The 22,860-nt window shown below is 37.5% G+C and overlaps 1 protein-coding gene across 1 annotated transcript; it reads left to right on the top strand.

The window, feature by feature from the left end:
* The first annotated feature begins 529 nt into the window (after positions 1-529).
* Positions 530-20,517, top strand: CALB1 (calbindin 1). The gene is made up of 11 exons (XM_055432729.1): positions 530-608; positions 1,131-1,207; positions 5,354-5,428; positions 13,903-13,986; positions 14,093-14,149; positions 18,000-18,077; positions 18,758-18,813; positions 18,903-18,942; positions 19,070-19,123; positions 19,989-20,060; positions 20,404-20,517. Exons 1-11 carry the CDS (start codon positions 530-532, stop codon positions 20,515-20,517), a joined length of 786 nt encoding a protein of 261 aa, XP_055288704.1.
* Positions 20,518-22,860: the final 2,343 nt, after the last annotated feature.

Raw genomic sequence — 22,860 nt, 5'->3', positions numbered from 1 at the left:
CCTCTTCACAAACGATATTTCACTACACTCTTCAGGAATAAGACCCCTTTCGGACATGAGAATGTGGAGGGAAATGAGTGTTTTCAGCAGCCTGTCTCTAAGCTAAGGATTTCCCACCACCTGCTGCCTTCTGCACTTCACAACTAGTGCTCCAGCTCGCTTTCCTGGGAGGAGAGGAGGAGACGGGAAGGGAGGGGTGGAAGGTTGCTGCGAGCAAGAGGCGGGATTGAGGGATGGGAGGCCGGGACAGGCGTGGCCCGGCCCTACCGCGGGATAAGTACCGAGAGCGGGAGCCGGGGCGCGGAGAGGACTCCCGGGGACGCCTGAGCAGAGCAGCACCGAGGACAGCGACCGGCGGCGCCGGCGCGCTGCGTTTCCTTCGCCTGCAGCCCGGGATTTCTTCTCACACTCACACAGACGTTCACACTCGCGCACGTGCAGACACACGCGCACCTCCACCCTGAGGTTCTCACCCCACTTCAGCGCCGACACGCACATACTCCACGCAGACCACCCACTCGGCTCTACGATGGCAGAATCCCACCTGCAATCATCTCTGATCACAGCCTCACAGTTTTTTGAGATCTGGCTTCATTTCGACGCTGACGGTGATTATCTTTTATCTTTTAAACTGTTTGAAGAAACTTGTCCCACCCTTTTCCCTTCCTTGAGCCTCCTGATCCGATTATCCTTCATTTCTTTTCTTTGCTTCTTCCCCCATCTCCCAAATCTCTCTCCAGTTGGCTGCCAACCATGAACTTTAAAGTTTATGTGTTGTTTCTATGTTATCCCAAAACCTTGAAAGTTGTTTTTTTTTCTCTCTCTCTCTCTCCAAGGATGATACTAATAGAAGGTGGGGGTTGGGGTGGAGGGTAGCGACAGCGGGAGAGACCCTACCCTGCAAAGTTTCTGTGGCTACACTCATCAACCCCAACCACCCTCCTTTGCCCTTAGTGGGTCTCTCCCAGGAGGGGACCACTGCCCTGTCATGTATCTTTTGGGGGTTCATCAATATTGAGGCCAAGATGGGACCTCTCCGGTGGCCGGAAAATAGCTGTTGTGGAAATTGAACGGGGAAAGAAACTTAAGAGTGAAATGTCTGACAACTGGGTGCTGCTTTGTCTTTACAGGAAGCGGTTACCTGGAAGGAAAGGAGCTTCAGAACTTGATTCAGGAGCTCCAGCAGGCGCGGAAGAAGGCTGGTTTGGTAGGTTGAAGTTTCCAAGGGAGGAAAAAGACCTTTGCCCTTAAATAAATATTCTAGCATTCTCATAAAGAGCTAGCGAAATCAAATGGTTTCCGGGAACGTAAACATTTATTTACTGAGAAGGGGAGAAAGAGTGCCTTTTGAAATCGTGTAGGGAGAAAGAGAGGGAGAAGGAGGGGGAGACGCAGAGACAAAGGAGAGAGAAATTCCTTAACGGGAAAAAGCCTTCCAATATGAAATCAGAGCCTTTAAAAGATTGTATACTTGTATTTTAATCGTACTTAAAAGGAAAGTGTGGGTGAGACCTGCTAGCAGATCACCACCTCTTCTATTGAGTTCAGTTAGGTAATTTTTAACCTCTCTTTAATAGCCTGAAAAGTAAAGGAGTAGAAATACATTTCTGTCTCTTGGAGGTCAGGAAACCAATCTGCAGATTATGGATCTCTTATTCTATTGCCAATTATGATTCTTGTAATGTTGATGTGGTTGGAATGAGGAGAAAATGTCCTTCCTCACTGGGGGTTAATTTGTACAACTTTGCAACATAATAATTAGCAGGAAATTTAGCAAAAAGGGGGTTCATTTCTGTTGTGAGGAAGAAAATAAAAAGTTAGAGATGTAAAAAATAATTTTAAGAACTTCACACATTTTAAACAAGCAAAATGATTCTCTAACGGGAAGCAATTAGTGGCATTTTGAAAATAAGGTATATTTGTAATTTAAGCTATCAGTTAATTTTTACTAATTATGAATAACTTCCTTTAGGCATAAATTAGCCTGTTAAGAGATGATATTGTCAGCATAGAGATTTTACATTATATATATACAAATATATATGAAGATACAAAGATATATCTTTAGAGGAAAATATAATTGTGTGAGCTTTTAGCAAATCACCACCTCCAGCACTGAGTTGTATACATAATAGTATACATATATATGGGCTTCCCTGATGGCTCAGATGGTAAAGAATCTGCCTGCAATGCAGGAGACCTGGGTTCGATCCCTGGGTCAGAAAAATCCCCTGTAGAAGGGGATGGCAACCCACTCCAGTATTCTTGCCTGGAGAAACCCTTGGACAGAGGAGCCTAGCAGGTTATGGCCCACAGGATCACAAAGAATTGGACAAGACTGAGAAGTATGGCAATACAAATACATATCTATACATATAATTCACTAATAGTCACCTTTTTGTTCTATCTAAATTGAAGATTGTGTGGCACACATCTCTGTACAACATATCAAAAGAATCCCTAGCCCTCCAGGATCCTCTGTCCATGGGATTCTCCAGGCAAGAATACTGGAGTGGGTTGCCATGCCCTCCTCCAGGGGATCTTCCTGACCCAGGGATTGAACCCAGGTTTCCTGCATTGCAGTCGGATTCTTTACCATCTGAGCCACCAGGGAAACCCAAGAATATTGGAGTGGATAGCCTATTCCTTCTCCAGGGGATCTTCCCGACCCAGGAATTGAACATGGGTATTCTGCATTGCTGTAGGCGGATTCTTTACCAGCTGGGCTATCAGGGGAGCTCTAAAAGAATGCCAGAGGACACTAAAATGATTTATAATGCATTAAAAGCTATCAGTTGCTAAAATCCAATGATTTAAATCAAATTGATTTAAAACCAGAGAGCACTCTGGGACCCTGGGTCAGGAATATACCCTGGAGAAGGAAATGGCAACCCACTCCAGTATTCTTGCCTGGAGAATCCCATGGACAGAGGAGCCTGGCGGGCTACAGTCCATAGGGTCACAAGGAGTCAGACACAACTGAGCACGCACATGACACTCTGGGAATTGCATTACCCAGATTTGATATTACATAAATTTGAAAGTGTAATAGGACGGGATCAAATAAAATTGAAAATGTTCTATATACTCTCTCCATGCCATCTTACACATTACCATGTAAATAAATTCATGCAATACTATCGTTATAGATCTATGTATCTTTGACTAATAATACAAAACATTTTCTTCTACAGTTAAAATATATATATTTAAAATATCTGGTTGGGAAAGCTTACTTACCATAAGACTTCTAATTAAAACCTTTAAAGATGTTTCCAGCAGCTAAATGATTATATTTTAATTTTCCTAGAAGTAACTTTAATATTTATTTTTAGCTTAGAAATTCAGGTATTTAGAAACTCTGTACATGTTTTCAGATATATCTTTTCCTTGTCTCATTTTAATGTATATACTTTTTGTAAAAAGTGACTTCATGTTAGAGTTTTTTAAATTTTAGACCTTAATTATTTTTTTTCTACTGCTAAATTCCAATCTTAGAATATTGGAAGATGTTCTTGTTGGATTATAATCCAATAGTACGAAATCTGAGCACAGGTTCAGGATTATATCAAGTTGCTTAACAGCTTGATTATTGTAATAAAGGTTTGAATACTTGAAATCTAAATCAAGATATGAATTGAAACATTCATGTACTAGACAAATATTTCACTACTAGCCTCACTGTATTAAATCAACTTTTATCTATTTTTTTCTTCTCTTATTTTTTAGAACTTAAAGGTTGAACTTATAAACCAGATTTCTTTGCATTTCTAGCAATAGGATAACAGATTTTATTGTATTAATGGGAAAATTATTTGGCTTAGCATATTAATAATGTGAAATTTCAAAAATTTCACTAATATTAACTGTAGGTGAATATAACATTAATGACATATAATAACAATATACTTTCAGAGCTAGCATTTTTCACTAAACAGTCTAAATTTACATTCATTTTTTATAAAGCTTTAACTTATCATTGTAATTATGTTTTGCACTGTTTAAGGTAATAAAGGTAAGTTGAAATTAATCCATATTGGAAGAAGTTTTTTAAGCCTATTTTAAGCTGCTTAATTACTATTTGTTACCACAAAGAGTCGGACACGACTGAGCGACTGAACTGAACTGAACTGAACCTTCTATTAAAGATATTTACCTTTAACCAAAGTAGGATTTTGTAACACTAGTAATAATAATATTCAGCCTCAGTACAGTCCTCAAACTCTATTAAGCTATTTATCCCTAGAGCAAGTGTGTGTGATAGATACTATCACCATCTTGTTAGTTATGATAAAAACAGAGACCTTAATTTACTTTTCCAAGGACACAGAATAGGACATTCATAAAGGCTGACCTATTTTACATCAGCTTCAGTTAATGCAATAGGGCTATTTTAAATGGGCTATGTTGAAGACCCAAGGGTATAAAATCCAACTTCCTGAATACTGGTTCTATCTATGTTCAGGTCATTAGTTTACAGTTCAGAGCTATCTATTCTGTCAATATGTGAAGAGGTTATGTAAGCAATAGAATAGATTGAAAAGATAAGTCAAACGAGATGAAAGCTTTCACTTTGTCCCTTTTCAATATATCTTCTGTACGTAATTAAATGGGAATGAACATCCTCTCGGTAGAAAATGGAAACAAGGAAACACTGGAGAACTACTCCCTAAATTACTCTTGGAGACGAAGATCTTCAGCATATACAATCAGTAATCCAAACTAAGGTCATCAGTATTACGTATTTCTAATGAAAGTACAAATTGGTCAAGTCATTTTTGTTAATCTGACACAAATTTTTCTGATTTTTAATTTGTAAGAACATTTCCAGCCTCTTCCACACTGGAAACTTTCTTTGTTTACAAATGAGTTGCTTTTGAACATTCCCATTTGCTTGTCCAAATTGAAAACACAATATTAACTTCCATGGATAAAGCATGCTATAATAAGGAAAATGTTATAGGATAATTAGTGCAGCAATATCAAATAATCTTCCATGAAGCAAGTGATGTTAAGGTGCATTCATGAGGATCACTATATTTAAATTCACTAAAGGTTATGAACAGAATAATTCTGACTACATTTTTAAAGGATAACATATTCTCAAAACTAATAATAGAAGATAAATCATAATGACTGATTCAGAAATTCTGTCTTTCATTTCAAGCCAGTAAAACTGGTGCATCAGTTATATCCTAATTTTCATGAAAAGGTTAATCAATATGCATAATTCTAAATGGTTCTAATTCCAGTTTTTCTTTGTAACAAGTTATTAACATGATAACAAGCATACTGTTTGTTTGTTTGTTTGTTTTAAAAAAAAACCTTCTTACCTGGCTTGTTATAATTTTAGGAGTTATCACCTGAGATGAAAACTTTTGTGGATCAGTATGGACAAAGAGATGATGGAAAAATAGGAATTGTAGAGGTAAGGAATTTATGCATTGTTCTCATATGGTTTTAATAAGTGAACTTTTTGGAATTGTGTTCAACTCAAACATGATAGGCAAAGCCTGTTCTAAGAGGCTTATTTTACTTAAGTAACATGCTATCTTTTGTTCAGAGATATAAAATCAAAAACTGCTCAGAAATGAAACAGACCTAAGAATTTTCATAATCCAAGCCAACATTTAATATATTATAAAACTAAGACCTTGGGAAGTCAAATGATTTGTCTCTGGCTAAGCAACTGTCTGCTGGCATCGGTGCAGTTAGAGACTCAAGTTCCCAACTTCTGGATGAGTACTCACCCCATTACCTTACCAGCCTCAGTTCAATAAAATGCTAAGAACACGGTTCACTGGTATTTCTTATTAATAGTGTAGACTTTTCTGTTAGAAAATAAAATGAACTATTTACAGTCCCTAAAGACGATATCACTGCAAAAAGTTACATCTTGTTTTCTGAAGTTCCATTGTAAATTGCCAGTTGGCCACGTAAAAACACAGGAACTTTATGTGAGTGAATATTTTATGATGTGTAGGTATAGTTTCTTTTGAGTCTTTAAAAGTTGAAACTTGGGTGTCAAATCTTATATTTTTCCTAGTGAGGACAACTTTTTTGTCTATGAATCAAGGAAGCAAAACTTTGACTATACATGAACTCTTTTGCATTCTTCAGATTTGTGAAACAGTACTTTTACTTTTATAAAATCTAATGTCTCAGCTACTTTCTTTGTCTCTGCAACCCATTAGAGAACTTGAGTGGATAACTTTGTCCAAGAAAATTAATAAGGTCATAGTTTAAAATATATCAAATAATAGACATAATTATGTTTTTTATATAATGTTCTTAGTGTATTAGATTGCGAAGTATTCTTAGTCATAATTTACCTTTGATTCAGAGAACTAACCTGGTTTTCAAAAATTGATGTTATAGGACACCAGTGATGTCAATGTGAAATATACTTATTTTTAAACAGCTACTACAAATAGAGTTAAAGAAGGACATACTATTATTATCTTTGTAATTAAAATATTTCCCTGGAGTATACACTTTTCCCTTTGCCTATGCATAACTCATTACTATATAAATAGATAAATTAATAGTAATGGGACTTATAGATTGACATAGAGGCCAACTAATCAAGATATGAATCATCAAGGATAAGAAAATAACATTGAAATGAACATAAGTGAGATGACATAAATCTAATTATTCAAAACTAGTCAGAAATTCTGAAATCAGTGAAATTATAGATGTGGCTATTTGAGAGTTTGGCATACATTATAATTCAAGTACAGGAAAGACTGTCATCTTGTATTTGATGTATGTAACCTTAAGGACTCCAATGGGCTCAGCTATTTTTAATTTCTTCAGTGACCTTAGGTTGTAACAGTAGCACAAAAAGCAGGGATCTGATTCACATAGATTCTATATTTTTAAAAGGATAAGATGAATAAAGCTGTTTTGAATTTATATTTTACTGTATATTATATGGGATAATCATTTATGAAGTATTATTTGAGGTCTAATTTGAATGAGAAGCTAGGAGTTATTACCAGATACATTTTCCTAGAGATTTAATGTAAGGAATGTCCAAACAGAAGTTTGGGAAAGAAACTGTTACATGAAAGAAAAGGATTTCTGTGTGAGGAAAGATAGAAATAGTTAACAGAAGAGAATGAAGATGTTAATGCAGACTGAAATGAAGACTTAAGGAACTTTTATAGCAATAACAGTAAGAAAGAGAATTTTCATTTATTTGTATGACATTACACAAGCATGGAACCCACTCTAGTATTCTTGCCTGGAGAATCCCATGGACAGAGGAGCCTGGAGGGCTATAGTCCAGGGCTAAGAGTCAGACACGACTGAAGGGACTGAGCATGCACACGATTACGGAGTGTTTTCAAACATGTCATCTCATTTGATCCTAATAACAAAATAAAATAAATTTATAGTTGAGGAAAGCTGTTGCTTAAATAGAATTTCAGCCACTTTCCTCTAAGCCACTCAGCCTTTTTTTTTTTTTGCAATTAATAATCCACATATTTTCTGCATTAAAAGAAAATATTTTCAAGCTTCAGTTCATTGGTTACTTATGGCAAGGCTTAAATTTAGCCTGGTTGAACAAGGATGCACAAAGTATAGAGAAGTTATTTGACCCAATCACTTGAAACATGATTTGGGAAGAACTTTCAATCAGTGAAAGCAGAAAGAATTTAAAAGAAGAGAAGTGAAACACATAAGACTTAATTAGAAAGTTTAATTATTCCAGGTCATGGAACTTTTTGTTGCATGGGACCCAGAGGAGAAGCTAGCCAAGATTTCTCACTTTAAGGGTAAAGAAATTGAAGCTCAGAAAGGTGTGTGTCTAAGGTCCCACTGACAAGGAGTGACAGAACATTTATACAGGTCTAGATCTGACTCTGACTCCAGAATTCTTTTTACTAATCAGAGTTATCAGCCAAGACACAGAAGGGAGTGAGGAGGGTCAGTACTTGTGGGGGAACAGGGAAGAGGTTGCTGCTGTAGTTCATATGCAGGTTGATTGTACTTAGCCTGTTAAGGAGGAGGGATGAGAAAAAAGAAGAGATTCCAAAAAATCATTGGAATAAAGGAATTGAAAGCTACAGATGATTACATGTACAAAATGGAGGAGAGTGGGGAATGCCTGAATTTATAATGTGCCCCCTAGTGTCACCAGTAAGTTGTATTAAATCAAGCTCATCCTTTCTGTTTTCCAATCTGACATATAACACTTGCTAAGAAAGTCTGTATATAACATGGAACATAAATGCACGAATTTCAGCCAGCATTGAAGGAATAAAAAAAACAGGTTTTCCAAAATTTATAATAGTTTACAGATTCCCATCAGCTCACATCAAGTACACCATAACTTTCATGTTCAAAGGGAAAAGAGATTAGATTTGCTTATGTATTGCCCACTTAGTTGGTGTATTCAGGGGCTCATCAAAATCTAATCAAAGTGAACCAAATGGTATTTATGTGGTAGTCTGCTTTCCAGGTCAAACTGACTCGGCTCTAATTAAAATGTGTTGTTCAAAAAATCAGAAAATATAGTGGCTAATTTTCAAACTTCTGTTTTAACGAAGTTGACTGACACTTTCCAACAACATGCTGTTACTACCTAGACGTGTGAAAGCATGTAAAAAGAAGGATAATGAACAAATATGCTTTCCTGTGAACTTTTAAGTTTCATGTCTTTTAAATAGATTTTCAAATTCACACAAATACAGCTTGATAATAAAGAGATTGTTGATACAACCTCAAAACAGGAACTCTGAAATTCTGAGGTAATTTAACAAATACCATGACAGTCAAAATGTTCTAAATTTATTCAGACTAATAGCTCTATTGCAGAGAAGATTGATTAAAATAGTCAAAGAGGGAGACTGAATGATTTAGCAGATAATAGAAATTCCTTCTGTGGTGCTCACATTAAGTATAGATGTTTCCCTTAGCTGGATGTCAAATCTGCAAACGTTTCACCTGATTGCTTGGGCACGGTATGAGAAAATAGCATCCTCTCGAGTTTTACTGTGTCTATTTGTCCAGGTCAGTGCATCCACCGGAAAAAATAGATCTGAAAGCTATTTCAGTTGTAAAATTGTAATAACCCTTCTAGGGAAGCAGGCATTTTTCTAGACTTTTCTTGATACTGGGATTTGAGATATAAGTTTTACTATAATAAATGTAATTTTTTGAATAGTAAGCTAGTTTTCTACCTCGGGCTTCCCTGGTGATTCAGAGGTAAAAAATTCACCTGCAATGCAGGAGGCTTGCAGGAGATGAGGGTTCAATCCCTGGGTCAGGAATATACCCTGGAGGAGGAAATGGCAACACACTCCAGTATTCTTGCCTGGAAAATTCCAAGGACAGAGGAGCCTGGCGGGCTACAGTCCATGGGGTTGTGAAGAATTGGACATGCCTGAGCGACTAAGCATACACAGTTTTCTACTTCAGAGTTTGGGGAAATGACTGACAATAAAATCTGATTTAGAAATTCATTCTTGATAGATTTTTAAAATAGTTTATTAAGACTGAAGATTTTAATGGAGGGTGAAAGTTAAAGGACAAGAGTCTCAAAATCAAAAAGTCAGACTGATTTCAAATCTGGCTCCAACTATAAGCTATGTGATAGCAGGTCATTTACCTTCTCTGAGCCTCTATTTCCTTGGTTGTGAACATGGATGACATATGAATATCAACATCAGATAACACATATCAAAAATAGACAAGCCCTGGTACACTATAAAAACTAAGTAAATGTACTTGCTATTATTATTAAAAATAAAAATATTTCATTAGAAAATTTATGCCATTTTTCTTAATGTCAATCTTTTCCCCATTCTTATAACTTGTCAAATTCAAACTATTAAATTCAACTAGCCTTTAATTTGTGTGAAAAGATTAATTGCCTTTTAAATTTCCCAATTTCCTGGACTCACTTCTCATTGGCTAGAAAAATATTTCTTTGGCTTCCAAACCAAGAAAGTGAATGTTTTACTAATATGTGTTAAAAGAATCTAACATGGACCAAGATTGTCTTCAAAAATTATGCCTTGTGTATTTAAAAGATATACCTCAGTCATTTATATTTCTTGTAAAGTTGTCCTTCACGTGTTCTCTCCCAGCACCTAGCGTGTAGCTTTACCACTGTAGTTATCTCTTGCTTTGAAATTGTCTGAAACAAAATTTTTAATTATCTGCCTCCCTGTAAAGTTCTTACTGTCAGTGACTATGAATCCCCAGCATGCAGTCCAGCCTCGTAGGTTCTGAATCATAGCCACATGAGCCACAGCAAGGGATTTTAACCTAATCCAAAACATAGTCAAGAGCTCCATATTATGGCTAGTAATAAAAGAGAGGTGGTAAAGATCCCTGTCCTGGGACAGGTTAGTTCCTTTGGGGACCATATCTGAGTTGAAGAGAAGCAATGAGGAAGTTTATTAGGAAGTGCTCTTGGAATCAGTGCCTGTCCAAGGGAAATAAAAGAACAAAGCTGGGCAGAGCGAGACGTTGGGCTGTGAAACAGTCTCAACTTTGGCTGACCCTACAGTGAGCTCTGAACCGAGACAACCCTTGGGAGATGTCCCAAGCTTTGAGTGAGAGAGCGAGGTTTTATACCCCTATGTGCATCTTGGGAACACAGCTCTCGTGCACCCAGGTGATCTCCCATGCCAGTTAAGACCACAACAAGACTCCTAGCACCTAAAGAGAACTCTGGATGGCAGTCACAGTGGCCACCCCAACCCCATCCACAGCTTAGTAGCAAGCTATTTGAATTCTCGCAGCCTATGCTGACCCTGGATAGTCAACTGCCTTCATTCGTTGGTTGAGTAAAATATCTGTGGAAATTCTTGCAGGTGCCAGGCAAAGAAACATTAATTAAGTCACAGACCCTTTCCTCTAGATGTTCATAGACTGAAAGAGAAGACAGGCAAGTAGAGAGAAATTTTTGCCTCCCCACTCTCAGGGACAAGCATTCAATTTCCATAAATGAAGCTTTGAAAGATTCTCCTAGTAGCCACAGTTATCTGCCTGCCATTCATTTCCCTGCTTTTCTTAACTCTCTTCTCTAACCCATAATAAAGTTTTGAGAGTTTATAAAAAAGCAGGCTGGTGGATTGAAAATTAAGAAATCACCAATAATCTTGGAACAAGCAATACAGGATACTACTGTTGACAACAGTGACTTAGCAAAAGAGAGGCAACAACAGCCCTACTTAACAGCTTCTATAAAAGACCTCAGTCACATTGTAGACATGGTCTTAGAGTCAGCAGCTGGAGAGTTACGGCACCCAGCCCTGAAATTTGAATATTGATGCATATGCTTTCCTTAGTGGTCCATTGATTACGACTAGGTGCTTTCACTGCCAAGGGTCTGGGTTCAATCCCTGGTCCAGGAACTAAGATCCCACAACCACATGACGTGGCAAGAAATACGTCAAAAAAAGATGATTTGTTATTTGTTTGTTGTGAAGGGGCTTCCCGCATAGCTCAGTTGGTAAAGAGTCTGGCTGCCTGGGTTGGGAAGATCCCCGGGAGAAGGAAATGGCAACCCACTCCAGTATTCTTGCCCAGAGAATCCCATGAGGAGCCTGGCGGGCTACAGTCCACTGGGTTGCAGAGAGTCAGACGCGACTGAGCACATAGCCACAGCCTATCCACACACACTTATGCTGCTTTCTCAGTGGCTGGTTTGTCTGATGACTGTTTTATGCGTTTAAGACTCATTGCTAATGTCTATATAATATGATGGTACTGTATTGAGCTTAACATTAACAGTTCAATTAAATTAAAAGATTGACTATGTTGCATGTATATATAATATGTATTTTATTATAATTAGACCAACTAGGACCAAAATAGCAGGGGTGAAGAAATATACATTGATACTAAACTTGAAGAGCAATTTTACCATCTCTATATTTGACATTCTTAGAGATCTCTGAACTTCATGCAAGTTATGTAGTTTAATTTTTGAAACAAAAGAGGTTAAAATTTCCCTAATTTTACATGTGGTCATTGCTTGCTAGTTCAGTCTTTTAGTTTTTCAGTTTTTATCTATTTGGTAAGTAGATTTTTTTAAGAAAAATTATTATTTTGTTCAAAACAATGTACAGTAATTTTGAAAATCCAAACAATAAAGAAAATCACAATGAAAATGAAAAATATGCTCACTACAGATCATGTTAAGTTGGTATTTTTAATGAAGTAAAATTATTAACCAATTCCAAACATGTATGTCAAGCACTTAACATGCTGAGCACCACCCTAAGTATTCAGGTGATGCAGACAAAGAATAGTATTTGCCCTCTTGAAGTGGGTAGGCTATGGGTAGGTCTACCAAAAGCTTACAAAGGGGTATCTGACAATGTACATACCAATAAAGAAAGAGTTGGCATTGGGTATTTCCTGTTTCCTAAATTAATGTTTGCATTAATGCACAATCATACTAGTGACCTTTGTTTGGAAATAAGAAAATGTTTTCTGACAGTGATACCAAACATCTTAATAAGATATCTGGCTCTGCCCCTTCGTTTCATCCCATTATTAGAGCTTAAATGATTCTAATTTGAGGTATTATTTCAAAGATCTAAAAACAAGATAAGTTAAAGGACATAAACAGCATAAAGAAGCTGAGGTTACTTGCATGTAAGCTAGAATGATGCATTTTATATTTAAAAATTTTAATGGACCTAAAAGGACAATATATATTTTTTTAAGTGTGAGAGTCTGTTCTATAATTTGGTAGACTTTTGGCGTTTATGCTGACCTAAAGGTGAATCTAGACCACGTGTTTTTTAGTCTAAAATTCACAGATGAGGGTCCATGCCTGTACTTCAGGGGATTCAGCAACTTCTGGAAATTAGATGAAACAGTGTTGTAGGTTCGTTCTTTAATGGTGAAGATGCAGTGATTCTAACAGATTCTCAAAGTCATTTTGAACCCAATACATTTAAGAGACACTGGTTTCTATTTCAACTCCTCATTTTAAGTGACGAGCATGCTAAGTTCCAGAAACAGCTGAGGGAGTTGCTGGGGACCACAGCTAATTAGCAGCTGCCCAGGAATAGCGCACACACCTTCATTAGGCCATCAGTCCAGCTCCCGCCCTCCCTGCACACAATAGATAGATTGTATTCATTTTAAAATGGGATCTGGAGTCCTTCTTTCCAACAACAACAAAAAGGAGCATTTAAGTTAAAAATGAGATCTTAGGAGAAATGTCATCGGGTCACTCAAGGGAGATCATCAGATAAAATTTAAGCCCTGGACTCAAGCAACAAATGTCCTTTTAGCAGACACCAAACATTTGAGAACTGACGTTGCCTATTACCATTCAGTTTCCACTGAATGTAGTGTTCACTGAATTCCACTGTTCACTGCAGTGTCTTTATCCGTCTCTCTTCCTCTTGTTTTGCAATCGTCCTGAGTTTATATTCCCTTGCATCTCTTAATTGGCTTTCTCCTCCGACTTTCCGAATTCACTTTTGCCTTCTGTCCTCTCTGCTACATTCCTATCTCTCAGCTTCTTTTATGAAATGTGTGGCCCCTTGTGCCATCCTCTCGGCCCTCACAGGAAAAGACCTGATCTGTGGCACAGGAAAGGCGCAGGGGTCGAGCCGCTGGGATGGGTCTGCTTGTGTGTCTAACAGATGAGACGTGTCAGTCACCCTTCCCCGAGCTCCCTAGGCATGCTGGCTGCAGCCTCCTCCCTGACCCGAGAATCGGTCCCCCAAAGGGCAGCAAGCGCTGCAAAACGCGATGGCACTTTGTAGGGACAAAGTATCCGAAAGGGAAAATCTATTGCCATGTTTCTCCTCTCCTAGTTTTCTGGGTAATAAAATTATGGTCAAGCAAAACTAAGAGCAGGAAACGAGAGAGACTTGCTTTCAAGCTCCTTACGCCAGCTTCTTCAATCTTTTCCAGTTGGCTCACGTGTTACCCACAGAAGAGAACTTCCTGCTGCTTTTCCGATGCCAGCAGCTAAAGTCCTGTGAGGAATTCATGAAGGTATAGGAAACTTCTGTCACCGAGTGATATCTTCAGATATCTGAAAGTAGGGGAATCGTGACCTTTTCTAACGTGTTTGGTCTTCCTTATCCAAAATTATTTACAGACATGGAGAAAATATGATACTGATCACAGTGGCTTCATAGAAACTGAGGAGCTTAAGGTAAGCAAATAAAAATGTGTACATTTTTCCCTTTCAAATACAATTATGAATTTTGTAGTTTTTTTAAAAAAAACTTCCCACAAAAGAAACTAACGTTAAGCAATGGCACATTTTCATCCACTCTTCCACAAGGTTAATAAAGTACCACGTCAAAAAAGAGACTTCAAGTGCTTTTTGAAATTCTGTTCAGCAGGTGGCATTTTCCGTAGTGTGTGCCAATTGCTAATAAGGGAGAGATAGAGAGAGAGATATATGATGGTGTACTAAGCCGAATGAGTCAGATCATTGTCACTGAAATTTGACATTTTATCTCATAAATTAAACAACTATGTAGATTTCCCTTTAAAGATAAAGATGCAACTGCTGGACGCCAGCTGTATGCCAGGCACTTTATACATGTCTTATTTAATCTTTATGTGAGTTCTGTGGGGTTAATGTTACTGCAGTAAGGAAAAGGTGAAGAGAAGTTAAGTGATGAACTGAAGTCTACACAGAAACAGGACAGAGAGCTGTGATCTCTGAGCCAGTTTGCTTCCAATGCCCCAGGCTTACTGCATCTCAGCAACAACAAGAAAAACAAAGCCCTGTTATAATCAAACTTCTGAAAAACTGTAACTTTGGAAATGAATTCGTCAACTCCTGTCTCAGAAACGTACATAGGAGCTGGTAGGAGAGGAGGAAGATACGAAGGAAAAGGTAAAGAGATCTGAAATCGAGTCTTGTCTCTGGACAAATCTCACATTCTGCCTCACTTTTTCATCCTTTCTATGAGGGTAATAACACCTACCTTTCAATTTATTGTGAGACTCAAGTAAGATGTTGCATCTGAAAGGTTTTGTGAAATACAGGTACAATATAAATTATATTATTCATGAACTCAGTGATTTACTAGCCTTTCAGAAATACAAAACCATCTTTCTCTCATTTCTTTAAATTGACCTCAATACTTCTCAGTCTAAAAGACTCTGTTTCCTCTATCTTTAGGATATAGAGTAACTAGAAGGGAAACTAATAATTATTGAGCACCTGCTATGTGGCAGGCATCATACTAGATGCTTAAAATGTATTTTAACATTTAATCCTCAAAGGAAATTTGCAGAGGAGGTATTCTAATTCCCATTATACAAAGAAACAAACTGAAATTCAGAGAAACTAGATAACTTTTCAAGAATACTCAGCTGCTTGGGAAAAGAACCTAGCTTTGGCCACAGAATATCTGATAATAGTAATAATTTTCTTTCCCACAACATCAAAAGTTTTCAGCTTTAGTCACCAAGAGTTACCTCTTCTGCTGTTATGTAGGGAAACAGGAATATCAAACATGGTTTCCCGGTCGTAGCTTAACATCGTTTGAGTTACATGTATTTGTATAATTGAGGGCTTCCCAGGTGGCACTAGTGGTAAGGAACCTGCCTGCCAATGCAGGAGACTCAAGAGATGTGGGTTCAGTACCTGGGTCGGGAAGATGCCCTGGAGGAAACCACAGCAACCCACTCCAGTATTCTTGCCTGGAGAATCCCATGGACGGAGGAGTCTGGCAGGTTACAGCTAATAGGGTCCCAAAGACTGAACTACTTAGCACACATGTATAATTGCAAAATCATTAAAACGTATGGGACTAACAACACTTAGAAATGTAAATATTTTTCACGTGAAGTCACCAAAAACTATATTTTTTACAAATTTGTAATTCAGCAACCCACAAGGTGACAGTTAAATTATTGTGTTTTTATTCTACTGGACCAAAAAAATTCTTTTAAAAATCATTTCAAGTTTATAAAGAAACTTTAGCTCATTTCCAATACTGACCTTCTTTGTTCTAAATTTTATTCTCAGAAGAGATTCTAAATAGAAGTACTTCTCTCTGGGGAATTTTGAAGATAAGTTGGCATTCTTTTTTAATGGATCTTTCAAGAAAGCTAATTTTAAGATTCCATAATGGAGTAAAACATTGCTTGCTCTCAGATATGACTTTGAATCTCAGCGTCCTGAAGTTTCTCCCAGGCTATTTTTATGACCACCATTTTAGTCTCTGATGAGGATTTTTAACCCAATTAGTCTCTGACAAAAGCCTCATATGGTTCAAAAATAAAATTCATCCCCAACAGATAACTTTGAATTTTCCATGCTTCACTTTGAATTTTAAGTGGAATGTTTGAAGTGAAAATAAATTTATGAAACCAAGAAAAAAGTCTCCTTCTTTGAAAATAATGAAGTTAAATCATCCCAGCAGAACTAGAAAATTTGGGAGGGAGATATATGACAGCAAAGCTGAAGAAACCCAATCCTTAGGTAATGTCTTAACGTATCAGCTCAGTTTTCCATAATTGCGGTAATTCATTTTTCTGAACAAATAAAGAAATTGCAGATGAACAGCACTAGACAAAGTGAAAAACTATTATATTCTTAAGTACTTACATTGTCATTTATATGGCAAGCTTTTGACAGCTTTTATTTGATTTATTCCTCTGGTAAAAAAAAATTAAAATCACTCCTAAACTTCAACTGTCAAATTAATAATCATCCTTTTTTTCATCCTTCCCATATTAATTTCTACTTTGATGTGATTCATGTCCTTCAAGAATTAGGTAATGCCTGAAGCCAACAATTTTTGTTTGAACAGTCAGGTGAAACATTCTAACCAAGGTGCTTTGGACTGCATCAAACCTAAAAGCTAATCCAGCCTCTAGTGAAATGTACTTCATACTGCTGCTGCTAAGTCACTTCAGTCATGTCCAACTCTGTGTGACCCCATAGATGGCCTCCCACCAGGCTCCCCCGTCCCTGGGATTCTCCAGGCAAGAACACTGGAGTGGGTTGCCATTCCCTTCTCCACTTCATACTGGCTATACACTGATATGGAAATACAGATTGTAAGGGCAGAAAATGCACCTGAAATTAAGGGTAGATCTCCACCTTGTATGCTAATAATCATTCAGTTCAGTTCAGTTCAGTTCAGTCGCTCAGTCGTGTCCGACTCTCCGCGACCCCATGAATCACAGCACGCCAGGCCTCCCTATCCATCACCAACTCCCGGAGTTCACTCAAACTCATGTCCACAGAGTCGGTGATGCCATCCAGCCATCTCATTCTCCGTCGTCCCCTTCTCCTCCCGCCCCAACCTTTCCCAGCATCAGAGTCTTTTCCAGTGAGTCAACTCGTCGCATGAGGTGGCCAGAGTATTGCAGTTTCAGCTTTCACATACCTCAAAAAAGGTATAAGGGGGTCCATTCTGTTTCTTGGGTTTCCCAAGTGGCTCATAAGCAAAGAACCTGCCTGCCAATGCAGGAGACATAAGAGACGCAGGGTCGATCTCTGGAGGAGGGCATGGCAACCCACTCTAGTATTCTTGCCTGGAGAATCAATCCCATGGACAGAGGAGCCTGGCAGGCTACAGTCCACAGGGTCGCAAAAAGTCAGACACGACTGAAATGACTTAGCATGCACACATGCACAGTGTTTCTTGTTTCTTGGAGAAGAATTGCATGAGTATCTGTGAAGATACCATTAGGAAGAAATGCATCCACTGGGCTGGCTGGCTTTATAAGTTTTTACTCTGATTCCTACATGATGCGCACCCTAACTTCTCTTTTAACTGAAATCATAAAAGCATAGCATACCATAGCATGGTCTGACAGATCAGTTCTCAGTCAAAGGCAGATATCACACCTGCCAGAGGCAGCATCACTGCTGGAACGCCAAGGGGACCTCTCTTCTAATGTCCCCCTTTTATGCAGTCCTAGTCTCAAAGAGACACTTTCTTTGTACTCCTGGGGTGTTCCATCTCAAGGCAGGCTGTAAAGAAAGCAGATTGTTATTGATGAAATTTATCTGTTTTTTGTCGTAACAGAACTTTCTAAAGGACTTGCTGGAAAAAGCAAACAAGACTGTTGATGATACAAAACTAGCTGAGTATACAGACCTAATGGTAAGACTGATCTTGAAAAGATTATAGCCAACAGCCTATGAAATATTACTGTGTTCTGGCTTATTCCCAAGACTACACAGGATGAAATGAATAAACCATGGTGTGGGCATCATATGCATGTATCATTTCACTTGAAAAGTGAAATACCTACGAAGCTTCTCCCGTGTAAGGCTAGCTTCAAGGTTCTGTGTATGAGCGTTTCCTTTCTTGTGGAGTTAGGTAATTTTCATCTATCAAAAGATCACTTACTCAAACATTTATTCTGTAAGGATTTGTTCATATTATCTGCTTATACTCTTTGATGCTCTAAAAGAGGAAAACAAATTAAATGTTTATTTTCCTACTATTATTTGGAAAGTTTCAGGATGTGCTATGTACTGCCAGACACCATATCTCCCACATCTTGATACATATAAACACGTTTGCAAGAAAAATAAACAACGATGTTCCAGAAGTCTAGCGTAAGATCACTCTTACTCTATTTTATATTGTTGTGATAAACTTTGGTAATTGACAAGTCATAGAATTGAAATTTTTCACTGAAAGTTTAATAAATGCTAGTTTCTAGAATTTTGCCATCTATATAGGTAATTGACTACTCAAATTTCTTTAGTTTGAATTTCCTTCTCTATGCAACAAGTATTTTTTTTCAATGCAAAATAATGCCTTCTGTCTTTCAGCTGAAATTGTTCGATTCAAATAATGATGGGAAGCTGGAATTAACTGAGATGGCCAGGTGAGTTTAGGAGCTGTACAAATATGACCATTATAAGCTGAACTTTGTCCAAAATCTAATGCAGTTATATAATGTTTTTCTCTCAAAAGATTACTACCCGTGCAGGAGAATTTTCTTCTTAAATTTCAGGTATTTCTCTTTTTCTCTACCATACATAATATTTCTCAAAAGGTTAAAATGTGGGCTATCTGCCAAGGGAAGCACAATGAAATGTAATTGTAGCATTTTAATCTTTGCCCTCTTCTCTATCATCTAGGGAGTCAAAATGTGTGGGAAAGAGTTCAATAAAGCTTTTGAGTTATACGATCAGGTAAAAAAAAAAGTGTTTCTCATCTGTAATTTGATTTTTTAGAAAAATTTGGAAAATGCTCAGAAAGGGAAAAAAAGCCTCAAACTCAAGGTTATATTTAAAGAAACATGAGCTATTAAAATTACTCAGCCAATTTATTCTTGTCATAGGAAATGAATTACGTTATATCCCAAATTAGACGAATTTGATTCAAATCCCATGCTATAATTTATCTCCTGTGAACTGTGAATAAGATACCAAACTCCTCTGACCCTTAATTTCCTCATTTGTAACCAAGAGATAATCATACTCACTCTGCAGGGTAGAATGAGGATTGAGCTAGATGAAAATATCCAGCAGGGATTCTCCCACGTAGGGTATAGTGAGATCACGTGTGTGGGGAAAGGTTGTGTATGACGTCAGTAGTCAACATGCTCTGTTTGACTCCTCCTGGACCAAGCCGGTCCTCTGGAGGCCCTGGTACAGCTGTCCCACTGCATGATGTGATAATGGCCCGGCTCTATTACAGGTCAGGAATGCACTTTCCCCATGCCTATGTCCTCCCTCCAGCAAAACATCTGTGATTAATTTCTTACTTCAAGGAGAGGTAGTGATATCGTTAACACACAGGGAAATAGTAAATGTAAAATCGCTTTGAAAATTTCGAAGGATTTTACAAATGCAAGGTGCTGAAAGAGAGGAACTTCGTATCTATTTTGGAACTTGGGAGCAGTTCGAAATTTGAGGGCCTGACCTATGAGGTTAGTATATCTGCCAAATTTGCAGTAGGCAGATTTTCTGAGGATTTCAATTATTTTCATTTTACTACCTTTGCCTTTTTTATGGATGAGGTTGCTTATATATTGTTTTATTACCCCTCCCGTAGGATGGCAATGGATACATAGATGAAAATGAACTGGATGCTTTACTGAAGGATCTGTGTGAGAAAAATAAACAGGTAATCTAGTTACCTTGCCATTTCCTTCTTAAACAGACTTGATGGATCCATTCAGATGCAACCACACATCTACTTTGGAGACTCTACTTTAAAACTTTAGAGAGGAGAAGAAGTAGATTTCAGTCCTTAACTTGATTTCATACTGGTCTGAATCAGTGTTTAACTGTGATAAATAGATTTTAAAAACAACCTTGTGATTTATTGACATTTGTATAAGAATTTAATCCAACTCTTCTTAATGGATTGGTGTAACAAGCAGTTTTGTCTCATATTTTATTACTTGACAGTGGTTAACTCACTTCCATGTTTAACTGGATTATAATACCATCTATGTCCTATTTAGGATCTGGATATTAATAATATTCCAACATACAAGAAAAGTATAATGGCTTTATCGGATGGAGGGAAGCTATACCGAACGGATCTTGCCCTCATTCTCTCTGCTGGTGACAACTAGGGTTGGTGACCATGACCATTCATTATCTAAAAATAATTGTGCACCATAAGGATGTAGGCTGTGTTTTCTTTTCTATCTGTAAATTTAACTGCACATGGATAATTATCCAAGATCTGTGGCACACTCTTTTCAGTTTGTTTCTAAACTCTTTGTAATGTACAGTTTTTGTAATCATCTGACTGAAAAGGAGGATGTCTATGCTTAGGCCAGTCAATACACCCAATTAAAAAAAAAATAACCTAACATAATCTTCCTTCCATACATGTCATTGGACAAGATTTCCCTCAAAAATCCACCAGGATTAGTCTCTAAAATCCTAGTCTCTGATGTTTGTCACTATTGAATAGAACGATTATACATAACAAGCTAAGCATTCTTATTTCAGACAATCTGAAGTCTGCCCAACAAAACAGTTCTAAGCTGTATTTCCAATTAGAAGAAATGTGCTTTTGCATCTAAAATACCAAACTATCAATCCATAGTTAATCACGGCTCTATGAGGTTAATAGTCTCACTTCACTGGGCAAGATATAGTGAATCAACAATACATCTACTGCTTGAATTCTTATCAATCTACTGGTTCAAGTTATTTGATGACAAGGAAAGGCAGACAATGCATAGATCTACCTAATTCTACATTTGTATTTATAAGTCTACTGTCAAGAGTATGACCTCAACCCATTTTCTAACTGGTTTCATGTCTTGCAGCCTATAATTATTCTAGGAAACTGCTGTTTTATGTCATAGTCTATGTACTATCTGATTAAATTATATATATCAAGTATCCTGGTGTCTACTTTGCATACTTCTTGGATTTCCTTTCTATGTTGAACTGTTCTTTTCCACCAAGGGTAACCACGGCCTTTGAAAATAATTTTTTTCTAGCTACAACAGCCCTATTTTTACTACATAAGTGAATTTTAATGTAAAATTCATAGCACCCTGATTATTGAATGTTACATCAACAATTTTGTCTATTCTGTAAATTCTATATTTCATATTGAGATCAGCATTCAAACTAGTTCTATTTCTATCTGCAGGTAGTTTCAAATGAGTTACAAAGAACATCTGAAAAGAAATGCTAATGCAATCATTTATCTTATTTAGCAAGGGTAATTCTAAAACATTCTCTTGACACACATTCAAGCCACAGTTTCATATATTTATAGCTAGAATATACTATACTGGTTATAGTTGACATGTAATGCTTGGTGATTTCTCATTTTTTGATTGTGAAGCAGGAAACTATGAAAGATGTGTCTCTGAAATTTATAGTTAACTACCAAAGAGTTAATGGTTCTGAGTCACTTTGAATGTTGCCATTCTATAAATTCAGCACTGATTTCCTCAATTCATATAAATAAAAAAAGTGAGCTATTTCTTTCCCCCAAGAATGAACAGAAAAGAGATTGCCAAAAAATAAAATTTATCATATGATTTCAGTGGTAGACTGGCTTTGCTTTTAGTGTGTAAATGGAAGCACTGGCCTTAGATGAATTTAACTACTAAGAATAAATAAAAACACAAATAACTTTAATAATTTCTTGTATTTTTGTTTTCTTCCTCAAAAAAGTCAGTGAACATGTAACCCATGATCAATCCATGGGAAATGTAGGTTTCCAAAATTATTACACCCTAAGACATCTAATGGGCTTACCTGGTGGCTCAGATGATAAAAAATCTGCCTGCAATGCGGGAGACCTGGGGTCAATCCCTGGGTTGGGAAGATCCCCTGGAGAAGAATGGCAACCCATTCCAGTATTCTTGCCTGGAGAATCCCCATGGACAGAAGAGCCTGGTGGGATACAGTCCATGGAGGTGCAAAGAGTTGGACACGACTGAACAGTTAAGCGCAGCACAAGACATTTAAATAAATGTAAGCCTGCTTGACTCATTATTATCGAATTATGGGATGCCTCGTTGAATTAATAGGTGTCTCTGACATTAATATTTACAAAGAAATCTCAACAAACATAATCAAATATTTCTTTATGAAAGATGTTCTCCAGAGGCGTAGGAAGAATATACAGAATTTCCCTACATTTCATCTGTGGGTGAACAGCTGTTCATTACAAAGTATACACCATGACTAGACCAGGTTTTGTACTCTTACAATAATAGCAAGGAAAAAGAAAAGCAACAGCAAAAATTGTGATAGGAGGATGTCTGCGGGAACTTCCTAGAGGGCTGACAGTAATAAGGGTCACAAATTGAGCACCTGGCCAATCGGGGTGGACTTTAACTCCTAAGCACTCCCAGGAAAAAGTCTTGCTGCTGCTGCCAAGTCACTTCAGTCGTGTCCGACTCTGTGTGACCCCATAGACGGAAGCCCACCAGGCTCCC

The sequence above is a fragment of the Moschus berezovskii genome, chromosome 16 (genome assembly GCF_049115385.1).
Source record: "Moschus berezovskii isolate FMDL1 chromosome 16, NW_MosBer_1.0, whole genome shotgun sequence".
Classification (NCBI taxonomy): Eukaryota; Metazoa; Chordata; class Mammalia; order Artiodactyla; family Moschidae; genus Moschus; species Moschus berezovskii.
The sequence above is the reverse complement of the archived record's forward strand: the minus strand, read 5'-3'. Positions and strand labels throughout refer to the sequence as shown.